Source organism: Phyllostomus discolor, chromosome 4 (assembly GCF_004126475.2).
Source record: "Phyllostomus discolor isolate MPI-MPIP mPhyDis1 chromosome 4, mPhyDis1.pri.v3, whole genome shotgun sequence".
Classification (NCBI taxonomy): domain Eukaryota; kingdom Metazoa; phylum Chordata; class Mammalia; order Chiroptera; family Phyllostomidae; genus Phyllostomus; species Phyllostomus discolor.
In genome coordinates this window covers 53,106,241-53,129,282 of record NC_040906.2, presented here as the reverse complement: position 1 = coordinate 53,129,282, position 23,042 = coordinate 53,106,241, and the positions used below count along the sequence as shown (strand labels likewise).

The following is a 23,042-nucleotide window of genomic DNA, read 5'->3' as shown; positions in this document are numbered from 1 at the left end:
TTTCCAGTGCTGTTGCTAGAGACAGAATTTGGACTAAAGAATTTCTGATATGACCTGTCAGGAGCTGGTACCTAGTATAGGCACTGCCATACAGTAATCACTCAATTATATTGGTTCTTATTTTACTTTTGCTATACAGGAAGTCTAGCCTTAAAAAGTCCCAGAAAACACATACAATTGACTCCATTCTCTCTCTTTTTGAAATTTTAAAAAGATTTTATTTATTTATTTTTTAGAGAGAGGGGAAGGGAGGGAGAAAGAGAGGGAGAGAAACATTAATGTGTGGTTGCCTCTTGCACACCCCCTACTGGGAACCTGGCCCACAACCCAGGCATGTGCCTTAACTGGGAATGGAACTGGTGACCCTTTGGTTTGCAGGCCAGCACTCAATCCACTGAGCCACACCAACCAGGGCTGACTCCATTCTTTATTCTGACTTCCCCAAACCTCCATGGTAAGATTCCTACCACCAGGACAGCAGCTGTTAAAATCAAATAAAAAACTGGGAGCTTTTAAAGAATCTTTAGGTTTAGGAGTACTAGAAGATATAGTCAAATCTAAATTAAAACAAAATTAAGTTACTTTTTAAAGTAGTAAATAAGCATATTGACATAAACATAATATTCAATGCTAGCAAGGGTACACTGATACAGGCATTCTCATTCACTATTCGTAAACTTTAAAGTTGCTATAACCTTTCTGGAAAGTAATTTAACAGTATGGTTGAAGAACTTTACAAGTACATCATTTGACATGATCCCTGTTGAGGGAACTATTCTAAGAAAATAATCTAAAATGTAGGCAAAGATTTGTGTCACATTATTAATCATATCTTTAATGTGGCTAAAATTTGAAAACAATCTACCCAGTGATGGAAAAATACATAAATGAATTACAGTAGTCATATGATGGGTAATATACAGTCGTTAAAAACATTTACAAATAGGCCCTGGCTGATGTGGCTCAGTGGACTGAGTGCCAGCCTGCAAATCAAAAGGTTGTCAGTTCAAATCCCAGTCAGGGCACATGCCTGGGTTGTGGGCCAGGTCCTCAGTAGGAGGCATGCAAGAGGCAACCACATACTGATGTTTCTCTCCCTCTCTCCTACCCTTCCCCTCTCTAAAACTAAATAAATAAAATCTTTTTAAAAAATCATTTACAAATAGTTCTAAATGATGTAGGGAAATGGTGGTAAGGTTAAATGAGGGAAATAAAATAAGAATCAAAACTGCATGTTCATGATTCTTAACTATGAAAGAAAAAAATGTGTATGTACATACATATATATGTAAGTATATACCACAAGGAAATAAACCAAATGTTCACAGTAGATGAACAGTTTTATAAATGACTTCTATTTTCTTTCAAATTTTTTTTCATATCAGACAGGTAACATACTGACATCATAAAAAGATCTGACAAACAAAAATTCATAGACACAGACAACAGTATGATGGTTGCCAGAGGGAAGGGGGGTAAGGGAGTAATAAAGAGTAAAGGGAGTCAAATATGTGGTGATGGAAGATTTGACTTTAGATGGTGAGCACACAATACAATACAAAGATGACATATCATAAAATTATACACTTGAAACCAATATAATCTTATTAACCAATGTCATCCCAATAAATTTAATTTTTAAAAAAAGTTTGAGGAACAGAGGGAGATAATAGCATGAATACCCAATCATCATGTATACCCAATCATTGCCCTCTGAACTAAAAAAAAAACCCTTATGATTTTTACATAATATTTGGTGCAGTGCCTGAGACGGTACTGAGTAAGTACTGGGTAAGCACTCAATGAGTATTTTATTTATAACCATGAAAAATTAATACACTGTCTTATATATAAAAAAGAAAGCCCCCCAAAGCCATATCTAATTGCAGAATTGACTCAAGGAATAGAACTCTCAATACTTCCCAACACTTGGGAATACTTGTGATACTTGTATAAAAATAAACCCCCAACAAAATCTCTCTAACCTCCAACTGATGCTTTTCCGTGAGATTCATCCTCAAATTCCAAAATTTACATCTGCATGTGTGTTTATTTATATCACCACATAGCCACCAGCATGGCTAAAATTAGGAAAAAAGACCAAGTGTTGGGAATATTGTGAAGCAAATGGAACGCTCACATTCCGTACGTGGGAAGTGGCTAGTCCAGTCACTGCATACTGCTTGGTAAATATCCACAGAAATGCATACGCGTGTTCACCAAAAAATATGTATAAGGATATTATTCATAATAGCACTACTTATAATAGCCAAAAGCTGGAAATAAATTAGATATACATCAACAGTAGAATGGATAAAAAAATTAACTTTGTTATATTCTTATGAATACTACACTGCAAAAACATAGGTAAACCTCATAAAAAATTGAGCAAAAGAATCTACACAAAACAGGCAAATTAATCCAAGGAGTTAAAAGTAGGGGTAGTAGTTAACCTGGGGGCGGGATTTGAAAGGAACAGGATGATGAGGGGATATATATTTTATGTAGATAATTCAGTATGTTAAAAAATGTATTTTTCTACTTTTTGATGTTTTCTCCCTCTCCCCCTCCCTTCCTCTCTCTAAAAATAAATCAAATCTTTAAATAAATAAATAAATAAATATATAATTCCAGAAGCTATTTATATAAACATTTATGTGAACTAGTTTAATTAGGTTAAGTGCTTTCACACAATCTGTACTTAAGTGGGGACAGGTAATTCTGAAGCATAAGCCCCTATGATCTTACATAACATCTCCCAACTAATTTTTTGAAAAAATTTAAATTATACAGACATATAAAGGCTTTCGCTACAAGAATTACTAAACTTCACCCTGGCCAGGAGGCTCATTGGTTGCAGTGTTGTTCCCTACACTGAAAGGTTGTGGGTTTGATCCCAGGTCAGGGCACACACAGGAGGCAACCAATTAATGTTTCTCACAGTGATGTTTCTCTCTTTCTCTCTCCCCGCCCTCCTACCTCTCTCTCAAATCAATAAACATATCCTCGGATGAGGATTTTTTTAAAATTTAAAAATTAAAAAAAGAAATCGTAAACTTCAACATCGTCACATTTGCTTCAATCTTTTTATAAAGGAAATGAAACATTATAGTTGAAGTGAAATCTTCTTTGACACTCCCACTCCTATCTTATTTTTTTTCTATTAACATACCTATAGCAAACTGAATTATATCATTTCATTGAAGTTATTATTCCGACCTTTAAAATGGAAAATTGTAATAGGAAACTCCACTTCACAATAATGAAAGTCAATGGAAAACTGAGTAACTCCTTAGCTGAAATGTGAATGCTACATTCATAAAAAAGCAGAGAATTTTACATTATAAAGGAAAAATTCTGTATGAAAATACCTTTTCACTAACATTTCCTTTATATATCTTATTTTTAAAATTACACATAAAAATTTAATTAAATTTATTGGAACTACATTGGTTAGTAAGATCATAGAGGTCTGAAATATACATGTTTGATACATGATCTGTATATTGCATTATGTACCCACCACTGCAACTCAAATCATCTTCCTTAAAACAGGCAAGAAGACAACTGAAGGCCCATAAATATGAATGTTCCTAAATTCATATCACCTTCTTCAGCAGCTCCAATATTTTCATGATTATTCTATGCCTGCAGGCAAGAGAATGGCTTGACTTTTACTGTTCATGCCCCTAGGGAACTCATCACCTTACTGGCCTCATTTCCATTTCAAAATATACCAAGTATAAGCATTGGCAGAATGGGCATGGGGAAAGTAAGTGTCAACATTTTTAATAAGCTACCTAATTCTAACTCCAAAAGTTCCACAACTCTTTACATAATTAAACAAAACTAGATTACAACTTGAAAGATTAGATAATAAATAAAAGACTCAACAAACAATTCTACTTTAATCTTACCTAAGCAGTAATTCTCTAAGTCTCACAAAGAGCTCTTTACTTTGGAAATGTAGACAAGTCAATGCTTGACTTATCTTCAATAACTCTATTGGTTTATAATTATCCAAATTCTTATGCAGAATTGAAGCAATTCTAAAAAGAATGATAAAACATGCATTATAACCAGTTCATTCATTTATTTATTAAACATTTACTGAGGAGCTCCTTCCACGCCAGACATGCTCTGTGCTAGAGAAACAGCAATGAATGAGACAAGATTTTGTGTTCTTGTAGAGCTGTTCAAGATGGTGACAGAACCGTTGCCAGGTGGTACTAGACTTAGTGGGGAGGAGGGGGATTATCACTTCATAAGTTATGTATCTAACCATTATGCTGTACACCTGAAACTAAATACTGCTGCACATCAAATGTAACTGAAAAATAAACATAAATTAATTTTAAGCCCTGGCTGGCGTAGCTCAGTGGATTGAGTGCGAGCTGTGAACCAAAGTGTCACAGGTTCAATTCCCAGTCAGGGTACATGCTTGGGTTGCAGGCCATGACCCTCAGCAACCACACATTGATGTTTCTCTCTCTCTCTTTCTCCCTTCCTTCCCTCTCTAAAAATAAAGAAATAAAATCTTTTAAAAAATTAATTTAAAAAGATGGTGATAGAAATGTAACAAAATAGAATGAGGTAAGAGCTATCAATGAAGTGGGAAATATTTAATTATCAACAGTAAGAAGAGAGAAAAGCATAGATTTACTTCCTAAATAAAAAAATCTTACAGAACAGAGCCATTAAATTCCAAAACCTCCCCCCTCAAAAATCTTTACCAACAGTTACTAACAATTAGCAAAACTGATTTAATTTTCTTCCTTAAATCTACTGGCCCTCTAATACAGATGCTTTAAAGCAATAGGAAATGCTAAGAGACAGTAAGTTGAAGGAATAGGACAGGTGGAATATTTTTAAAAAGGAATATAAAATGATAATTAAAAAATTACATATACAGGGTATGACACAAATAATATCTTTTAATTACAAAATCTTTCATTATGAAATCATAAGTAATTCTATAATATAATAATATCACATTCAAGCACACCATATGACATTTCAGGTGAAATGTTCAAATTAAAACAATAAATTATCACACCCATATTATCACCCTACCAACCACACTCGAGCAGCCATTACTTCTGCCAGACCCTATATATAAACTGAACTATGAAAATTCTCCTTCCTAAATTTCAAGTTAACAAAAAAGTCCAGATATGGTATGTGATTTCAAGGTAACAACTGTGTTGTGAAACAATTCAAGCTCACAGACATGTTAACTGTTTAGCAGAAACTGTCCTTTTGAAAATTAGTGTCCTGCTCTATGCTCTCCGCTTTCCTAGATTATGACACTCTGCTTCAGAATAACAACAGTAGCACACGAAATGAAAAAGGCTATAAACAACTTTAGAATCTCTATTTTGAAAAACAGCCTTTTTGGAAATAAACAATACCTTAAGTGTTAATTCCTCATTTCTGCAAAACCAACAGCTAGATTATAGGGGAAAAAACATAATTTTCCCTCAAAAACATAGCTACTACTTATGAATGACAACTAAACTTAGCAGCATGAATTTCAGGAAGGACTACTTTTTGATCAGACGTGAATCTCTGGTTTCCATCTCTTCCATTGCTCCCATCACTGCCAGGGCTTGCTGGCCGGTCAGCTCCTCTGACATCAGTAGTATAGTTGATTCAAGTCTAGAAGCAAAGAGAAATATTTTTATGATGAAAAAATGATATTAGTTTACTAAAAATATTTTAAGTAACAGTCCTCAGGTAACAAACAGAAAAGAAATAATATGAAGAAAAACTGAATTCAAATATGTATATAGTTTCAAAATCAGATAAAAATACTTTTTTTTCAAAGTAAGGTCTAGTATAATCTAATCCTAAACTGTCTTTAAAAATAGACAAGTTTTTTAAGCTGATTTTCAAATTAGATAAGGTTACAATGATAATAAAAATAATTCAGTGAAATGATTCAGTATGAGAGCTAAAGAATTAACTGACATTTTAATAATATCCCAATTTTTTTAAATTGAGTAAGATTTGATCAGGTCAGTATATCTGCACATTAACAGAAATCTTGTATACTTAGTAGTTGCTGTAACCCTCTACACTGAAAAATTATAAAGATGATCCATTCTGAAATCATCCAAAGTAGTGTAGTAATAAAAAGTATTTGAATACATGTCTTTTAGAAGACAAGCCCAAAACATGAAATCTGAAGACACCAGGATCAACTAATTTTCTACTCACACTACTCCACACCTCCTCTTTCAGCAGCCTCATAAAGCCCAGCTACTAACAGCTTTTCCCCACCACTGCAGCCCACATTTTCCTCACTTTTCGGTCTGCCCACAGCACTCACTATCTGAATCACTAATCTGAATATGGTACTTCATCATAAATTATATTGCAGTGTCATTATATTCACATATTTAAATTATATATTTCTCTCCTCCCAATTAGACTATGAAGTCCTCGAAAGCAGGGACCCAGTTATATTCAACTTTTGTACTACTTTAGCATGAGATTTTAACAATACTTTGTGACAAAAAAGAGATTCCAACAAAATTTTGTAAAATAATTATGACTTCATCTTGATACAGTTTCTTAAATTGTATCTTTAAATTTCTTCAAATACAATTCAAAGGATTCTTAAAAATAAAACTCTCCATGAAGTATTGGCTAACAGAGTAATGATGCTGATACTTCTATTATGCAATTTTCTGGAACCCCTACTTAACTAACCCACTAATAGGACTTTTAAGTTTGCTCATATCAGTAATCACATACATAGTATTTGCTCATTTTTATATCTTTAAAATTTCTATCTACATTAGTATCTGGAAATACTGGAAATTCTTCAAATATGGGAGCTAGATCAAATGCACTGAAGCCTGACATGAGAATATATGCCAATGTGCATACTAAGTGCCTCTGATGATGAATGTGAAGCCAAAGCAAAAAATGGTCCATTGTTAATGGCTATTATAATTCTCAATAGTCCACAGCCTGCACTGGGTTGGGAAGTCTTATATTTGTGTTAAAGCCAGTCTCATGGCCCAGGAACAGAAAATAAAAACATTTAAGTGGTCCCAAGAAAGTCAATAAAAAAAAAACTAAATGAAAATAAAAACACTTAAATGGTGTTCTCCCCCATGCACCATTATGTTGACCACCAGGGGGTTACTGGCCCCGTTTCAGAACACAATAGCAGAATAAGAGTTTTAGGTAAAAATTAGAATAATCACAGAGAAAGAATCAAGAAACAGAGCATGTAAGATTATTTCCCATTCCCTGGATGAATGGGTTGATTTTTGTGCCTTCCAGGACTGCAGGATGATTTAAGCTTAAAGACTCCGTATGTTCTCCACAGAAAAAATAAAGCATTTTTAACTAAACTTACTGTGTCTTTTCTTCAGGTCCTGCCATGGGTCCCAATGCTACAAACAATTTCACAAAGCTAGCAGGGTGATCAAATAGAGGAATCATTTCGGTTAGGCTCTTTTTGGCCATTAACACAAATTCAAAACTATGAAACTGTAGAGAGTGGTATAGACTAAGTATTTTACTGATTGACTCTAAATCAAGGTTGTTCATGTTGCTTAAAAACATCTTATTACACCTTTCTAATAATGGGTAATAACTGTATTTAATATTTCGAAGAAATTGTACTATTCTTCTTGCAATGTTGACCTGGGAAGAATCTATGGTGTCAAAAAGACATTCTGTTTTGTTCACTAATTGTTCTTGAAAATGTTGTGATGTTAAAGAAGATATGCTGACCATCAAAACAGACAAGGACCTGAAAAAGAAAAAAGATGCAAAGATTTTTTTTTACATTATATAAGAATCATGAACAATTCTAAGACTAAAAGGATATAGAAAGGAACTAGTAAAAATATTATGGGTTTCATGACACAAAATTTTTCTTTTAAACACTAGCAGGACTTGACTCAGATCTTCCAGTAATTGAACCCCTTTGGACAAAAACAGCACTGAAATAATATCTTTTACTGAGACTGTACAATATCTCATTCTACAGCTATCTGCTTTGAAGGAGAATATTTTAGTGTAATTTACTCAGATATTACACTAAATGACAAGTCTCATTTTATATTTTTGGTAGAATTTCACTTTATTACTCCTTTCTCAGTGTATCTGTAATTTAACAATAAAATCTTGGCAAAATATCTCACTAATAATTTTATATTTTTAATGTTTCATGCTAGATTAATATTAATATAACAGACAACACCAAACATAAAGTAGCACTTACTACATATTCACTAAGTAAATACTTAAAAAAATTTTTTAAAGCTTTTATTTATTTTTAGATAGAGGGTAAGGGAGAAAGAGAGGGAGAGAAACATCAAAGTATGGTTGCCTCTCATGTGCCCTCTCACTGGGGACCTGGCCTGCAACCCAGGCATGTGCCCTGACTGGGAATTGAACCAGGGACTGTTTGGTTCGCAGTCCTGTGCTCAACCCACAGAGCCACACCAGCCAGGGCTCTCTAAATAAATACTTTTAAAGAACATAAATCATTCTTCTGGGCACCTGGAAGACACCAAAATTACAAAAGTGAGGTCCCTGCTTTCAAATGGCAGTTTTTACATAATACAAAAATCCGAAAACCACAAATACAAGAATACATTCATCATGAATAAAGAATGCAAAATGGAAAAAACATATAACAAATAACTGGGGATGATAACAAAACAATACAAAAAAAGACAAAATATAAATCTGAAATGATCTCAACCATTAGCATAGTGGAACTTTTACATTATTTTTGTTTCCAAATTTCTTTAATCTTTTCAATAAAATAAATCTATTTTTAAAGACCCAGTTGTACAAGACTCTGGCTTCTCTAATCAAAATGTTTAATGTTAACATTAACATTAATTAGTAACCTAACACTGCTATTTAGTTTTACCATAAAGACCCCTGAAATGATTTTTTGTTTTTAATGTTTGTAACTGCAGTTTGGAGTGGGAAAATGTCCAAAGATCTTGTTAGATTCTCAAAGGACTTCAAGAATTTTTAAAAGTTAACATAATTTACAATTTTTATTGTCTGCTTTTACAAGCTACTTTCATGTGGGCATGAAAATACACATAATATAAAATTTACCATTTTAAACATTTTTAAGTGTACAGTACAGTGGTATTAAGTACATTCACATTGCTGTGCAACCATCACCACCGTCCACCTGCAGAATCTTTTCATCTTCTTGAACTAAACTCCTTACTGATGAAACAGTAACTCTCCATTTTCTTCCCCTCCCAACCCCAAAACAGACATTCTACCCTGTTGCGATGACTTGGACTACTTACTCTGGGTAACTCATATTAAGCTGCACCATGCAGTATTTGCCCTTTTGTGTCTGGCTTATTTCACTTAGCAGACCACCCATGTTGTAGCAGATATCAGAATTTCCCTCCGTGTGAAGACTGAATAACTCCACTGTATATACGTACCACATATTGATTGTCCATTCATCTGTTAATAGACAGTTAGGCTGTTTCCAAATCTTTTCGCAATCGTGACTAATACTGCTGTGAACGTTGGTATGTTTATGGACTGACCTGTGTCCCCTAAAAATTTATGTTAAAGCCCCATCCACAATGTAACTAAACTTGGAGATAAAGCCTTTAGGGAGGTAATTAAGGTTAGATGAGGTCATAAGGGAGACAGGCAAATTTAGTTTGCCAGGAAGGTAAAATCTCAAACCTTTCAACAATATTGTGTTATACTTTAGATACTTTATCGCTAATTCCCACAGCAACACTGCAAAGTAGATACACTACTATCCCTATTTTATAAATGAAGATATTAAACTTCCCAAACAGTTAAAGTCACATGAAAAGGAAATGACCAAACTAAGTATGCATGTGTCCAAAGCCCAGAATCTTTCCACCACAGCACAAAGCTTCTAAATAAATTTACCTTAAGTCCTGTATGGTTTCCAAGTTCCGATGTACAATATCAGCTATTTTCCCCATTAACGGACTAAAATATAAATGTTGATCTACTAGGCAAGAGGAAAATTTTGACAGCACCTGAATATCAAACCTATTGAGGAAAGATACAAAATATTTACTTTTACTTAAAACATAAAAAAGTTGTAAAATAGAAAGCAATAAAAATACTTATATTGTTACTAATACATTACTACTTTAGAATGAAATTTTCTAAAATGTTGATGATTTGTTATTATAAAGGTAGCCCATGCTAACAGTTAAAAAAATCAGATACTAGTAGAAGATTTTAAAAAGGGAAAAATTATTCAAAATTATTTGAATCATAGGAACAAATTTGGAGGACACATGGACAAAAACTGGGGGGGGTAATGGGGGGGAAGGGGGGAGGGTTGAGTGGGTGGGCTGGAATGGGAGTAGGGGGGAGAAAACTGGTCCTTGAACAATGATTAAAATAAATAAAAAATTATTTGAATCATTTACTTATTTTTGAGGAGACAGAACAATTTCAATTGGAGATTGTATATTAACAAACAAACAAAAACAATCACTACTACAAGAGTGCTATGAAAAACTTCAGAATTTTTCTATAGGGAAAAATGACCTTATTTCTTCAACAAGTAAATGGCAAGGTGAAAGTGAGAAAACGAGAATCGTCATGATGTTAAAAGACTTCAAATTCACTGAAAGATAAACATATGAAGTTCACAGCAGCACAACACATAATAGCAAAAACCTGCAAATAATCCAAATGTCCATTAACGGCACAATGGATAAGTTACACATATTTATAGAATACCACACCACAATAAGGACAAACTACTGAACCATACAACATCATGGATAACTCTTTAAAATATACTGAGTGAACTAAACTAGGTATGAGTACATACTATAGGATTCCATTTCCATTTTAGAAAAACTAATACTTGAGAAATCAAGACAGTGGTTAGTTACCCTTGGGGTGAAAGGATATGACTGGAAGAGTGCATAAAAGGAAGTTTTGGTGTTCACTAATCTCGTGCTATTGCACTGAAGTGATCAGTATGTGAAAATTCATCAAGCTGTACATTTATGATTGGTGGAATTTTATATGATATTCTTCAATCAAATGTTTAATTACAAAAAGAGAAAACCTTGAGACAAAGCAACCAAATGTAATGTGTGGACTTTCTTTGGATACTAATTTAAATAAATCACCTATAAAGACCTTTATAGAACAATGAAAGAGATTTGAACACAAAACAGGTATTAGGTGATATTAAGTTATTATTAACACTCTTAGTATTATAATGGCATTGAGATAATATATATATTTAAAAGAGTACCTATCTCTTAAAATTACATACTAAGGTATTTATAAATTAAATAACAATTTAAAATATTATTGGCTTCCAGTCAAAATGGTGACACAGGCAGACATGGTTTGCCTCTTCGCACCACACCAATTACAACTAAAATACAGAACAACCATTACTCAGGAATGTCTGAAATAGAGTTAAATGGAAGTCTGACAATTACAGGATTGAAGAAACTACATCCATCAAGACTGGTAGGAGGGGCTCAGAGGCAGAACAGGATGGTCCCACACCCACATGGATAAAAATTCAGGAGGGATATCTGAGTGAGGAGTCCCAGAACAACACCAGACCCCCCAGCCCAGGGTTCCAGTGCCAGAAAGGTAAGTCCTCACAACTTCCGGCTATGAAAACCAGTAGGGATTGAATGAGTGGAGGAGGCTGCTAGAGCCCTACGCAGTTCCTCTTGGGGAACCCACACACAGACTCACCTACTCAGACTCACTCCCTCTGAGCTCCAGCACCAGGGTAGCAGCTTGAAAGGCACCAGTGGCCAGTGGTATACAGGAAGAGACTTAAGTGTATGGCATGAAGGTGAGCAGAGGACATGGTCCCATTGCTGAGCCCTCCACCCACAGAGCCCATAGACTGCTGCCATATCTGAGAATCCATCAACCTGGCTAACACTATGTGACCCACCTCACCCAACTTACAGGACCACCCATGCTGCTTTTCCATATCAATGGCTGGTCTTAGCTCCTAAATTCTATAAAACAAGAAATAGCTGGCTTCAGTGAGCCCAGACTAGAGTCACAGCTTGGCTTCACCTGGGAATCTCCAAGCCCAGCAGCCATCTCAGATTGATTTATGGCTCGGGCAGGGTGCCCCAGGTAAAACACAGGTGGGGGCTCCCCTTGGCCTGCACTACCTGGGAAACCCCAGGGCCAATGCACCTAGGGGACAGCTACAGACCACATCAGGGCACCACTACCCTGCCCATGCACAGCTAATCCTCCACAGAGGGTGGAGATTAGTAGACAGTGGTCACAGCCAATCCTTGCGGCTAACTGGCCTGGGTAAGTCCCTCCCATTGATCTGCCAACATCAACCAAGGCTCAACTATAAGAGGAGGATGTACTCAGTCCATACAAAGGGTGCACCTCAAGTACCAAGCTTAGACCCTAGAGGATACCTACTACATTAGGCCACACAACCAAGACATGGAGTCAAAGCAGCTCTACCTAATACAAACAAACACAGAGAGACTGCCAAAATGAGGAGATAAAGAAATATGGCCCAAATGAAGAACAGATTAAAACTCCAGAAAAAGAGCTAAACAAAATGGAGATAGGCAGTCTATCAGATGTAGAGTTCAAAACACTGGTTATAAGGATGCTCAAGGAACCTAGTGAGGACCTCAGCAGCATAAAAAAGATCCAGTCAGAAATAAAGGATACACTAACTGAAATGAAGAACAATTTACTGGGAAACAACAGTAGAATAAATGAAGCCAAGAATCAAATCAATGATATGATTTGATGAAATGAAATCAAATCAACATAAGGAAGCAAAAAACAACCACACAGAAAGGAAGAAAAAAAAATCCAAAAAAATGAGAATAGTAGAAACAGCCTCTGGGACAACTTAAAGATGTCCAACATTTGTCTCACAGGGGTGCCATAAGGAGAAGAGAAAGAGAAAGAAATTGGAAGTCTATCTGAAAAAATAGTGAAAGAAAACTTCCCTAATTTGGTGAAGGAAATATACATGCAAGTCCAGGAAGCAGAGAGTCTCCCAACTATGATGGACACAAAGAGACCCACTCCAAGACACATCATTCTTAAACGGGCAAAGATTAAAGATAAAGAGAGACTCTTAAAAGCGAGAAAAAAGAAGTTAGTTACCAGAAGGTTGCCAGTTGGGAGGGGAGAATGGGTGAAAAGATTAAGAAGTACAAATAGGTAGTTTTAGAATAGCCATGGAAATGTAAAGTACAGTATAGGAAAGAGGGTAGCCAAAACACTTATACTCATGGCCCATGGACATTAACAATGATGGGGGGATTGCCTGAAGGGGTAAGGAATGCTGGGGGGTCAAAGGGGAAAAATCAGGACAACTATAACAGTATAATCAATAAAATATAATTTTAAAATATATATATACTAAAAGGAAATAGGGAATGGGAGGTGATATAGATAAAGCAAGACTGCTATACGTTGGTAATTGGATAAACTGAATGATGGGTACATGGGAGTTCATTAAACTAATCTCTTTATTTTTATAAATATTTAAAATCTTCCATTTTGCCCTGGCTGGCGTAGTCAGTGGATTGAGTGTGGGCTGCTAACCAAAGTGTAGCAGGTTCAATTCCCAGTCAGGGCACATGCCTGGGTTGCAGGCCACGGCCCCCAGAAACCACACATTAATGTTTTTCTCTCTTCTTTCTCCCTCCCTTCCTTCTCTAAAAAAAAAAATAATAAATAAAATCTTTAAAAAACAATCTTCCATTTGAATTTCAAGTATATGTTATTATCCTTGTTGAGATCCATCACAGTGCAATCATAATAATCTATCCTATATGAATCATTACAAATTATATTTATGTAACATAAATTCATAAATTTAACAAAATCATTGATTAATAGCTATTGTAGTGAAAAAATATCACAGCGCACAGAGACTATTCAAAAATCATAAATTAATGCTTATTCTTTGACTCTTAGAAATTCTATATATGAAATACAAATTAGAGTTTGTATAACTTTGTATTATAAAAAAATAAGCCCTGGCTGGTGTGGCTCAGTGGATTTGAGTGTCAGTCTGCAAACCAAAGGGTTGCCGTTTCAATTCCCTTCAGGTCACATGCCTGGGATGTGGATCAAATTCCCAGTGTGGGGGCACATGAGAGGCAACCACACATTAATGGTTCTCTCCCTCTCTTTCTCCCTTCCATCCCCCTCTCTAAAAATAAATAAATAAATAAATAAATAATCTTTTTAAAAAATCTTAAAAAAAAAAACCTCTGAACAGCCCTGTCCAGTGTGGCTCAGCTGGCTGGGTGTCCTCCAGCAGAGTAAGGGTTCCATTCCCAGTTGGGGCACATGCCTGGGTTGAGGGTTCAGCCCCCAGTCAGGGTGCAAGCAAGATGCAACTGATTGATGTTTCCATTTCTCCTTCCCTTCTCCTCTCTAAAAATAAATAAATATTTTTTAAAATAGCCTGAACAAATTTCACATTATTTAGATGATTATTGATTATAACTCACTGGAAAGAGCTGTGTTTGTAAATTAGAAAATAAATCTGAATTGATACTATTCAATTCAGCAATGGACCTGAAAGCTCCTAAGTCATCTATGAGCTCTGTTCTTTGCCTTTCCATAAAGAAAGAAGGATAGACTATTAAAGTGTTTCCTTTCTAGTAAACTGCTATCTTCTTTTTTCTCTTTTTATGGCTCGTGAATTTCTAGGTTTCAACTAACTGCCTATCACTCAGAGAATCTTTTCTTTCTGAAGCAGAACTCTTATAAAAAAGAAGATAAAAAATGCAAGTCCATGGCCCTGGCCAGGTGGCTCAGTGGTTGGAGTGTCATCCAGTACACCAAAAGGTTGCAGGTCTGATCCCTGGTCAGAGCACATACATAGGTTGCAGGTACATGCCGGGAGGGGGCACAATTGGTTGGGAGGCAACCAATCGATGTTTCACTCCCTCTCTCTGTCTCTCTCTCCCCACCTCTCTCCCCGCCCCTTCCTCTCTCTCTAAAATCAATAAACAACCCTGACTGGCATAGCTCAGTGGATTGAGCACAGGCTGCGAACCAAAGCATCGCAGGTTCAATTCCCAGTCAGGACACATGCCTGGGTTGCAGGCCACAGCCCCCTGCAACCGCACATTGATGTTTCTCTCTCTCTCTCTCTCTCTCGTTCTCCCTCCCTTTCCTCTCTAAAAAGAAATAAATAAAATCTTTTAAAAACTTTAAAAAAATAAATAAAATCAATAAACAAATCCTAGGATAAAAAAAAGTAGATTCCTGCCAAGATGGAGAATAGGTAGAAACACTTTGCCTCCTCACACAACCAAAAAAAGGATAACAACCAATTTAAAATCAAAACAAAACAAAAAAACAGAACTGCCAGAAAATCAAACTGCAAAGAAGTCCAACAACCAAGGATTTAAAGATGAAACACTCATCCAGACTGGTAGAAGGGTCAGAGATGGGAAGCTGGACAGAGAGGACACACAGCAAAACAGTGGACAACGTGGGCCAGGCGGCAGCTGACAGGCAGAACTTCCCACATTCACGTGCAGATAACCAGGAGGAACAACTGGGGAGCAAAACAAACTGTGCAATCCAGTGTTCCAGCTCTGGAATATAAAGCCTTAAAAACTCAGGCTGTAAAATTTTGTGGGTATTGCAGCAGTGGGAGAAACTCCCAGACTTATAGGAGAGTTCACTGGACAGATCCACAAGGTCCTAGAATGTACATAAACACACCCACCCATGAATCAGCATCAAAAGGGCCCAATTTGCTTGTGGGAAGCAAGGGAAGTGACAGAAAGTGAGGCAAGAGCCCAGCAAGCAGGATTGTTCCCTCTAATCCCTCCCCCATATACAGTGCCACAACACAGCACGGTTGCCCCACCCTGGTTGCCCTACCCTGGTATCTACCTAAGGCTCTGCCCCTTAGAACATAACAGGTACACTGAGACAAAGAAATATGGCCCAAATGAAAGAACAGGTCAAAACTCCAGAAAAAGAACTAAGCAAAGAGGAGATAGATAACCTATCAGATGCAGAGTTCAAAACACTGGTAATTGGGATACTCACAAAAATGATTGAGTTGGGTCACAAAATGAAGGAAGAAATGAAGGATATATGAAGTGAAATAAAGCAAAATAAACAAGGAAACGACAGTGAAGGGAGGGAAACTGGGACTCAAATCAACAATTTGGAACAAAAAGAAGAAATAAACATCCAACTGGAACAGAATGAAGAAACAAGAATTCAAAAAAATGAGGAGAGGCTGAGGAACCTCTGGGACAACTTTAAACGTTCCAACATCCAAATCATAGGGGTGCCAGAGGGAGAAGATGAAGAGCAAGAGATGGAAAACTTTTTGAACAAATAATGACAGAGAATTTCCCCAATCTGGCGAAGAAAATACACTTCCAGGAAGTCCAGGAACCCCAGAGAGTCCGAAAGAAATTGGACCCAAAGAGGAACACACCACAGCACATCATCATCAAGTCACCCAAGATTAAAGATAAAGAGAAAATCTTAGAAGGAGAGAAGGAAAAGCAAGAGGAAAGGAGACAGTTGCCTACAAAGTAGTTCCCATAAGGCTATCAGCTGAATTCTCAAAGGAAACCTTGCAGGCAAAAAGGGGCTGGAAAGAAGTAATCCAAGTAGTGAAAGGCAAGGACCTACACCCAAGATTACTCTATCCAGCAAAGCTATCACTTAGAATGGAAGGGCAGATAAAGTGCCTCCCAGATAAGGTCAAATTAAAGTAGTTTATCATCACCAAGCCCTCATTATATGAAATGTTAAAGGCACTTATCTAAGAAAAGGAGATCAAAAATATGAACAGTAAAATGACAACAAATTCACAAGTATCAACAGCTGAACCTAAAAAACAAAAACAAAAACTAAGCAAACAACTAGAACAGGAACAGAATCACAGAAATGGAGATCACATGGAGGGTTATCAGTAGGGAGGGGGAGGGAATGGGAGGAAAAGGGTTCGGGGAATGAGAAGCATAAATGGTAGGCACAACATAGACAGGGGAAGGTTAAGAATAGTATAGGAAACGGAGAAGCCAAAAAACTTACATGTACAACCCATGGACATGAGCTAAGGGGGGGGGGGGGGTGATGCTGAAGGATGGGGGGGTGCTGGGCAGAGGGGGATAAAGGGGAGAAAAAACTGGATAATTATAATAACACAATCAACAAAATATCTTTAAAAAATAAAAATAAATATTTTTTAAAAAGCCAGTCGTGAATAGCTGACTCTACCTCATTTATATTTTGATTATAAATGTGAACAAGCACATTATGTTCCCTACTCTTAATTTAAAGAGGAAACATTTGAAATACTGTTTTCTCTCTCTTAAAGAAAAACACAGTCCCCATTCTTTTCCTACAAAATTTCACTATGCTAATCCTGAAAAAGATAGCCCTGCTCTTAGAGGAAGGACCCAGGGTACTTGCCTTTCCAGTCTTCTCCAAGCCTCAGTCACTAGTGCTTCAACTAGTGGGTCGTGGGCCTCAACAGCAAACCTCAATAAAAACAAGAGAAAATAATTTTCCACACATATGCATTTTTAAATGATTAAAAACACACGTAGTAAGAATTATAACATAAAAGTGAACCCTACATTATTATACTCTTACACAGTCAGTCCTTATTTCTGGTCTGCTCCAACTTCAGCATTCTGATTTCCTGGTACAATCTAATAAACATCTATACTTTATCTCATGTCCCTCTTACTCTTTTATCTACTCACTTCAATGTTCTCCACTGAACAATGAATGCTCGAAGATGCATTTCATGTTAAAAGTACATGACATTACTTTGCTCTCATTATAAAAATATTTCTATAGGATAATGTTTGTAAAATAAAGAAAAATTTTAATAGGGTAATAAAAATCAGTTATAACTGCTACTCATAAATAGCTACCATCATTACTTTGGAATATTTCTCTCCAATTATTTTTTCCTACACACATATAAAATACTCATATTTTTCCCTGGCTGGTGTGGCTCAATGGATTAAATACAGGCCTGCAAACCAAAGGGCCACTGGTTCGATTCCCAGTCAGGGCACATGCCTCGGTTGCAGGCCAGGTCCCCAGTAGGAGGCACGCAGGAGGCAACCACACATTGTTGTTTCTCTCCCTCTCTTTCTCCTTCCTTTCCCTTCCCCTTTCTGTAAAAATAAAGAAATAAAATCTTAAAAAAAAACTCATATTTCTTTTATATTTCCAGTAAATTAACATTGTATTATGGGCATTTGTACAAGTCATTATATATTCCTCAAAATATGGTTTTGACTATACAATCCTATTAAGTGAATATAGTATCATTTGGTTAAACATTCATCTACTATTTGGATTTTAGTTTTTCAATATTGTAAATAATGCTGAGATGAATATCCATGTACAAGAATCTTCATATATATCTTAGATTACTCTTTTAGGATAAATCTTATAAGCAAAATTATTGGGTCCAGGGATAGTTTTAAAGTTCATGCTACACAGCATGGATGGACCTAGAAGGTCCATCCTTCTAGGAAGGTGAAAGCAGTCAGTAAGAGAAAGACAAATACCATATGATTTATCTTATATGTGGAATCTAAAGAACTAAACAAATAAACAACCAACACAGAAACACTCATAGATACAGAAAACAGGGTGGTGGTTACCAGAGGGGAAGGGGCCTGGGGAACTGAGAAGCACAAGTTTGTAGTTCTAAACAGTCACAAGAATGTAGACTACAGCAATAATGACTGTAGTCAATAATATTGTAATGACTGTGTATGATGCCAGGTGGGTACTGGAAATACCAGGGAAAACACTTTGAAAAGTGTATGAATCTGAAACTGAAACAAAATAATACTGAATGTAAACTGTAACTGAAAAGTAAAATTTAAATTAAAAAATCATAAAGTTCATGATATTATACAACCAACAGCATATAAGAGTTGCTGTTCCAGTATACTTTCAGTAATAAGGGATATTTTACATATATAATTAAACCACATGGACTATATATTGTATGTATAAAAGTTTCTCTTTTTAACCAATTTCAATATCTTTATAATGTTAAGGCTGTATTATTTTGTCTCCTAGAAGTCAAAGAATTTCAGGTTGAGTCATAAAGCAAAATCAAACTACATCTTGTTTTAAAAACTTGGAAGCACAGTTATATTCTTTCTCTTCTTTCTCCTTAAGATTTTATTTAGTTTTAGAGGGGACGGGAGGCAGAGAGCTAAGAAGAGAAACATCGATCGGTTACCTCCTGTACTCGCCCTGACTGAGAACCAAACCCAAAACCCAGGCATGTGCCCTGACTAGGAATCAAACCACTGACCTTTTGCTTTGTGGGACAACATCCAATCAACTGAGCCACAATGGTCAGGACCCACAATTATACTCTACTCTTGAAATCCTTTCCTTATTAAAATATGATTTGAGGGAAACACAGAAATGCAGTTTTTAGGCAAATTATTACCAAGCATTTCCCCATCTATGCCTAACACACATCATTCAGTCCTATGAGGTGTTCAACCAATGCTTTGTGATTAAATAAGTTTGGAAAATGCCCCGGCTTAGAGATTCGTAATATACACTGGCATATTAATGGCTCTGAAGAGCCCTGCAATAAAGATTGTTAAATTTTGCCTGGTTCAGCATTTTCTAAACTAACATGCCCACTGAGAAAACAAACCAGGTATTTTGCCTATTGTCATCACATACTTCTTTTCATATACCTGAGAAAAAATACTGCAATCTGAGAAAGACCACCAAAAAAAAGGGAAAGCCATTTTTTTAGTCTAACATCAATCCCCAAAATAAGTAAAGCTTCAAGTCTCTTTAATGTATGCTGACTCCCTAATAACTGTATCTCTAACTGTGCAATTTTAACATCTGTAGCTACTTAAACAGCCCTTGCAGGTTGGATGTAAGAAAACTGCTATTTTTCCACAATGAAACTAATAAAAAGACTAACTTTTGTGTGCTTTCCCCCCATTATATAACTACTGAATCCTCTATTTAGGGAATTAATTTCTTCTGAAGGCTGGATTCCCTTGCAAACGATGTTCTTTTTTAAACTTTCTCCTAGCTTTATGACTATCAAATAAAAACTACATATTTAGTCCTGGCTGGTGTGACTCAGTGGATTGAGTGCTGGCCTGAGAACCGAGGGGTTGCTAGTTCAATTTCCCGTCAGAGCAAGTGCCTGGGTTGCAGGTGAGGTCCCTAGTGGGGGACACTTAAGAGGCAATCACACACACACTGATGTTTCTCTCCCTCTCTTTCCCCCTCCCTTCCCCTCTAGCTAAAAATAAATAAATAAAATCTTTTTAAAAAACTGTATCTATTTAGGTTGCACATGTTTTCATACACAAATATTGTAAAATGATTACCAAAACCAAAGAATATCTTCTAAGCATCTTAAAAATATTAGATGATTAGGAAAACTATTTGTAAGGAAAAAAATATTGTTTTCCATTTTAAAAAGATGTTTAATTTTTTAATTGATTTGAGAGAGAGGAAGGGAGAAAGAAACATTGATTTGTTGTTCCACTTATTTATGCATTCATTGGTTGATTCTCCTATGTGCCCTGACCAGGGATCAAACCCACAGCTTTGGTGTATCAGGACAACACTCTAACCAACTGAGCTACCTAGCCAGGGCTTAAAGAGATGTTTAGCAATTAAAATATAAACTATAATCATTTCTATAAAATCTAAAAATATATTACTTACTGCGTATTACTTACTGTCTTGTGAGGTACAACACATTCACCAGATTATCATCATTCATAAATTCCATTTTATTTACAGTTAAATTGTAAAGAGTAAGAAATTGGGGATGGTCTCGGATACATTCAATATTTTTTAACGAGCTGGTCTTCTGCTTTTGAAACTGCCAAAGTGTATTAAATGCACATCCCACTTGCTCTTCTGAAAGTATGGCTTTGTTTTTTTCAATAAGATCAAAAACTTGCTCTTCATCTTTACATTTCTCCATCTGGCTAATTAATGGTTCACAACTGAAGGGTCGAAAATGAAACACTCTCCAGGAGAATGGACAAATAGCTTTTAGACGAAGCATATTTATAAACACCAAGTCTAGGAACAAGGTATCTTCATTTATATCACAAATTTTCTTGGGTAAATAAAGCCATTTGCAACTAGTAGCAAGGTCCAATATGCCGATATAAAAATAACTGTTTTTCCTTCATATTTTTTGCTTCCATTATGATGGCTCCAAATTCCATTCCAGTATACAATTTCTGTAAAAGAATTGGTTTAAGATGGTTACACTTATATTATTAATAACAAATTAATTCTAACATTCAAATGAAAGTAACAAGTTTTTCTTCGGTATTTTTGTTTTTGTTTGGCTTGGTGTTTGTTTTTTTTTTTCTGTTTTTGGTTTTTTGCACTAACTAGAGGCATTGTTCTTAGTCTGAATTAGATAGTAGGGCTTGATTCAAAACTAAATGTCCAAGAAATGAGGCTTCTTGCTGCATTACATTTAAAAAATACCTATTAGGAAATATAGTCAATAATACCATAAGAATATTGTACAGTGACAAATAGGTACTAAAGTTATTGCAGTGATCACTTCATAAGGCACATAAATGTCAAAACACTGTTGTACACTACACCTGAAATATTGCATGTCAACTATAATTTAAAATAATTTACATACAGTTTTCAAATTGGACCATTATAGCAAAAGGAAGAAAAATCCCAAATTCAGAACTTTTCCTTTTTTTAAGAGAGAGAAAGGGGTGTGTGTAGAGGGTTGGAGAGAGACAGACAGAGACAAAGCAAACCCCGGTGAAACACCATCGATGTGATAGAGAAACATAGAGTAGTAGCCTTCCCTCCTGCATGCCCCCACTGGAATGCAGCGTAGGTATGTACCGTATGTGTTCTAACCTGAGATCAAAGAAATCAAACCCTCAACCTTTTCTTGTGCATGCAGGACAACACTCCAACCAAGTGACCCACCTGGCCACAGCAGAGCTGTCTTTTTAAATAAAAGAGTAAAAGTGTTTGCAATAAATAAATAAATGAATAAACAAACAAACAAATCACCTTTGAAGTTCCTACAAAGAACAGCCATTAATTCAGGACCACAATAAAAAATTTTTTTCAGAAGGGTAAGTATATATGCTTTCAGGATTTCTTTTTCCTTTCTCCTGAAGCCCCAAAATAACTCAAACAATTTAGTCACTTTTGACCTTAGATAGGTTTTAACCAATAAACAAGATGATTAGAGGTCCAATAAGAAAATACGAAACAATCAAGTACTGTAACAAGACATGGTGAAGCACTATATGAACCAAAGATAATTACGAAAACTAACTTGTTTTAAAAATATATTATAAATGTTTGCATTTCCAGTTGAGAAATAATGTTTTTAAAAGCTAGGACTAAAATCATATCATCCAAATACTTCTGCAACATTTTACGAAGGACTTTAAAAATATGTTTTGCCATTAAATTTTCTGAACTAAACTTCCAGGTAGATATCATCCTTTGCATTTTATAGATAAGAAAAGCTAGATTCAAAAAGACTAAAAACTACTCTAGTACTAGTGAAGCTGGAATAAACCATTAGCTATTTTGACTTCTTCAACTTGAACAGCCTCATTACAGCAACAAACCAACCCTAAAAGTACACTTAGACTCCTCTCTCTATATATGCTAAGCTCCCAGGAAAAAGAGATGAACAGTATTGACTACTGTGTAGCAGTTAATACAGCAACCTGACCCAAGGCTGTCTGGGTCACATACGTATCACAGAATACACTGCATAAAGCAAAATTATCTTCAAGATTTTCCAGTCTCTCCACAATTCAAAGTGGAAGCAATTCAATGGTTAGAGTATGAAGATGTCAAGTCCCCAGCTCTGCCCCACCTAAGTGACCTTGGGGAAGATATTTAACCAAAGGAGAAGCCTTAGGACTGTACATGAGAGATAGGTACCAGCTGTGAACAGGTATACTGCAAGATAAACAGTGATACCCTTTGCAAATGACTGGTATCCC

General features: G+C 35.8%; 1 protein-coding gene across 6 annotated transcripts in view; it reads right to left on the bottom strand.

The window, feature by feature from the left end:
* Nucleotides 1–23,042, bottom strand: part of FASTKD1 (FAST kinase domains 1) — a 56,832-nt gene that overhangs the window by 17,066 nt on the left and 16,724 nt on the right. For 4 of the 6 annotated variants that reach the window (XM_036023332.1, XM_036023331.1, XM_036023330.1 and 1 more), the window contains exons 2-7: nt 20,757–21,272; nt 17,461–17,529; nt 9,919–10,044; nt 7,373–7,771; nt 5,548–5,658; nt 3,918–4,049 (exon numbers count right to left, since the gene is read on the bottom strand). In XM_036023332.1, the coding sequence (XP_035879225.1) occupies nt 3,918–4,049; nt 5,548–5,658; nt 7,373–7,771; nt 9,919–10,044; nt 17,461–17,529; nt 20,757–21,091 (1,172 nt within the window). In that variant the 5' untranslated portion in view covers nt 21,092–21,272. Of the gene's footprint in view, nt 1–3,917; nt 4,050–5,547; nt 5,659–7,372; nt 7,772–9,918; nt 10,045–17,460; nt 17,530–20,742; nt 21,273–23,042 lie in introns of those variants that run through there. The other 2 variants (XM_036023334.1, XM_036023333.1) reach the window with 2 other exon arrangements.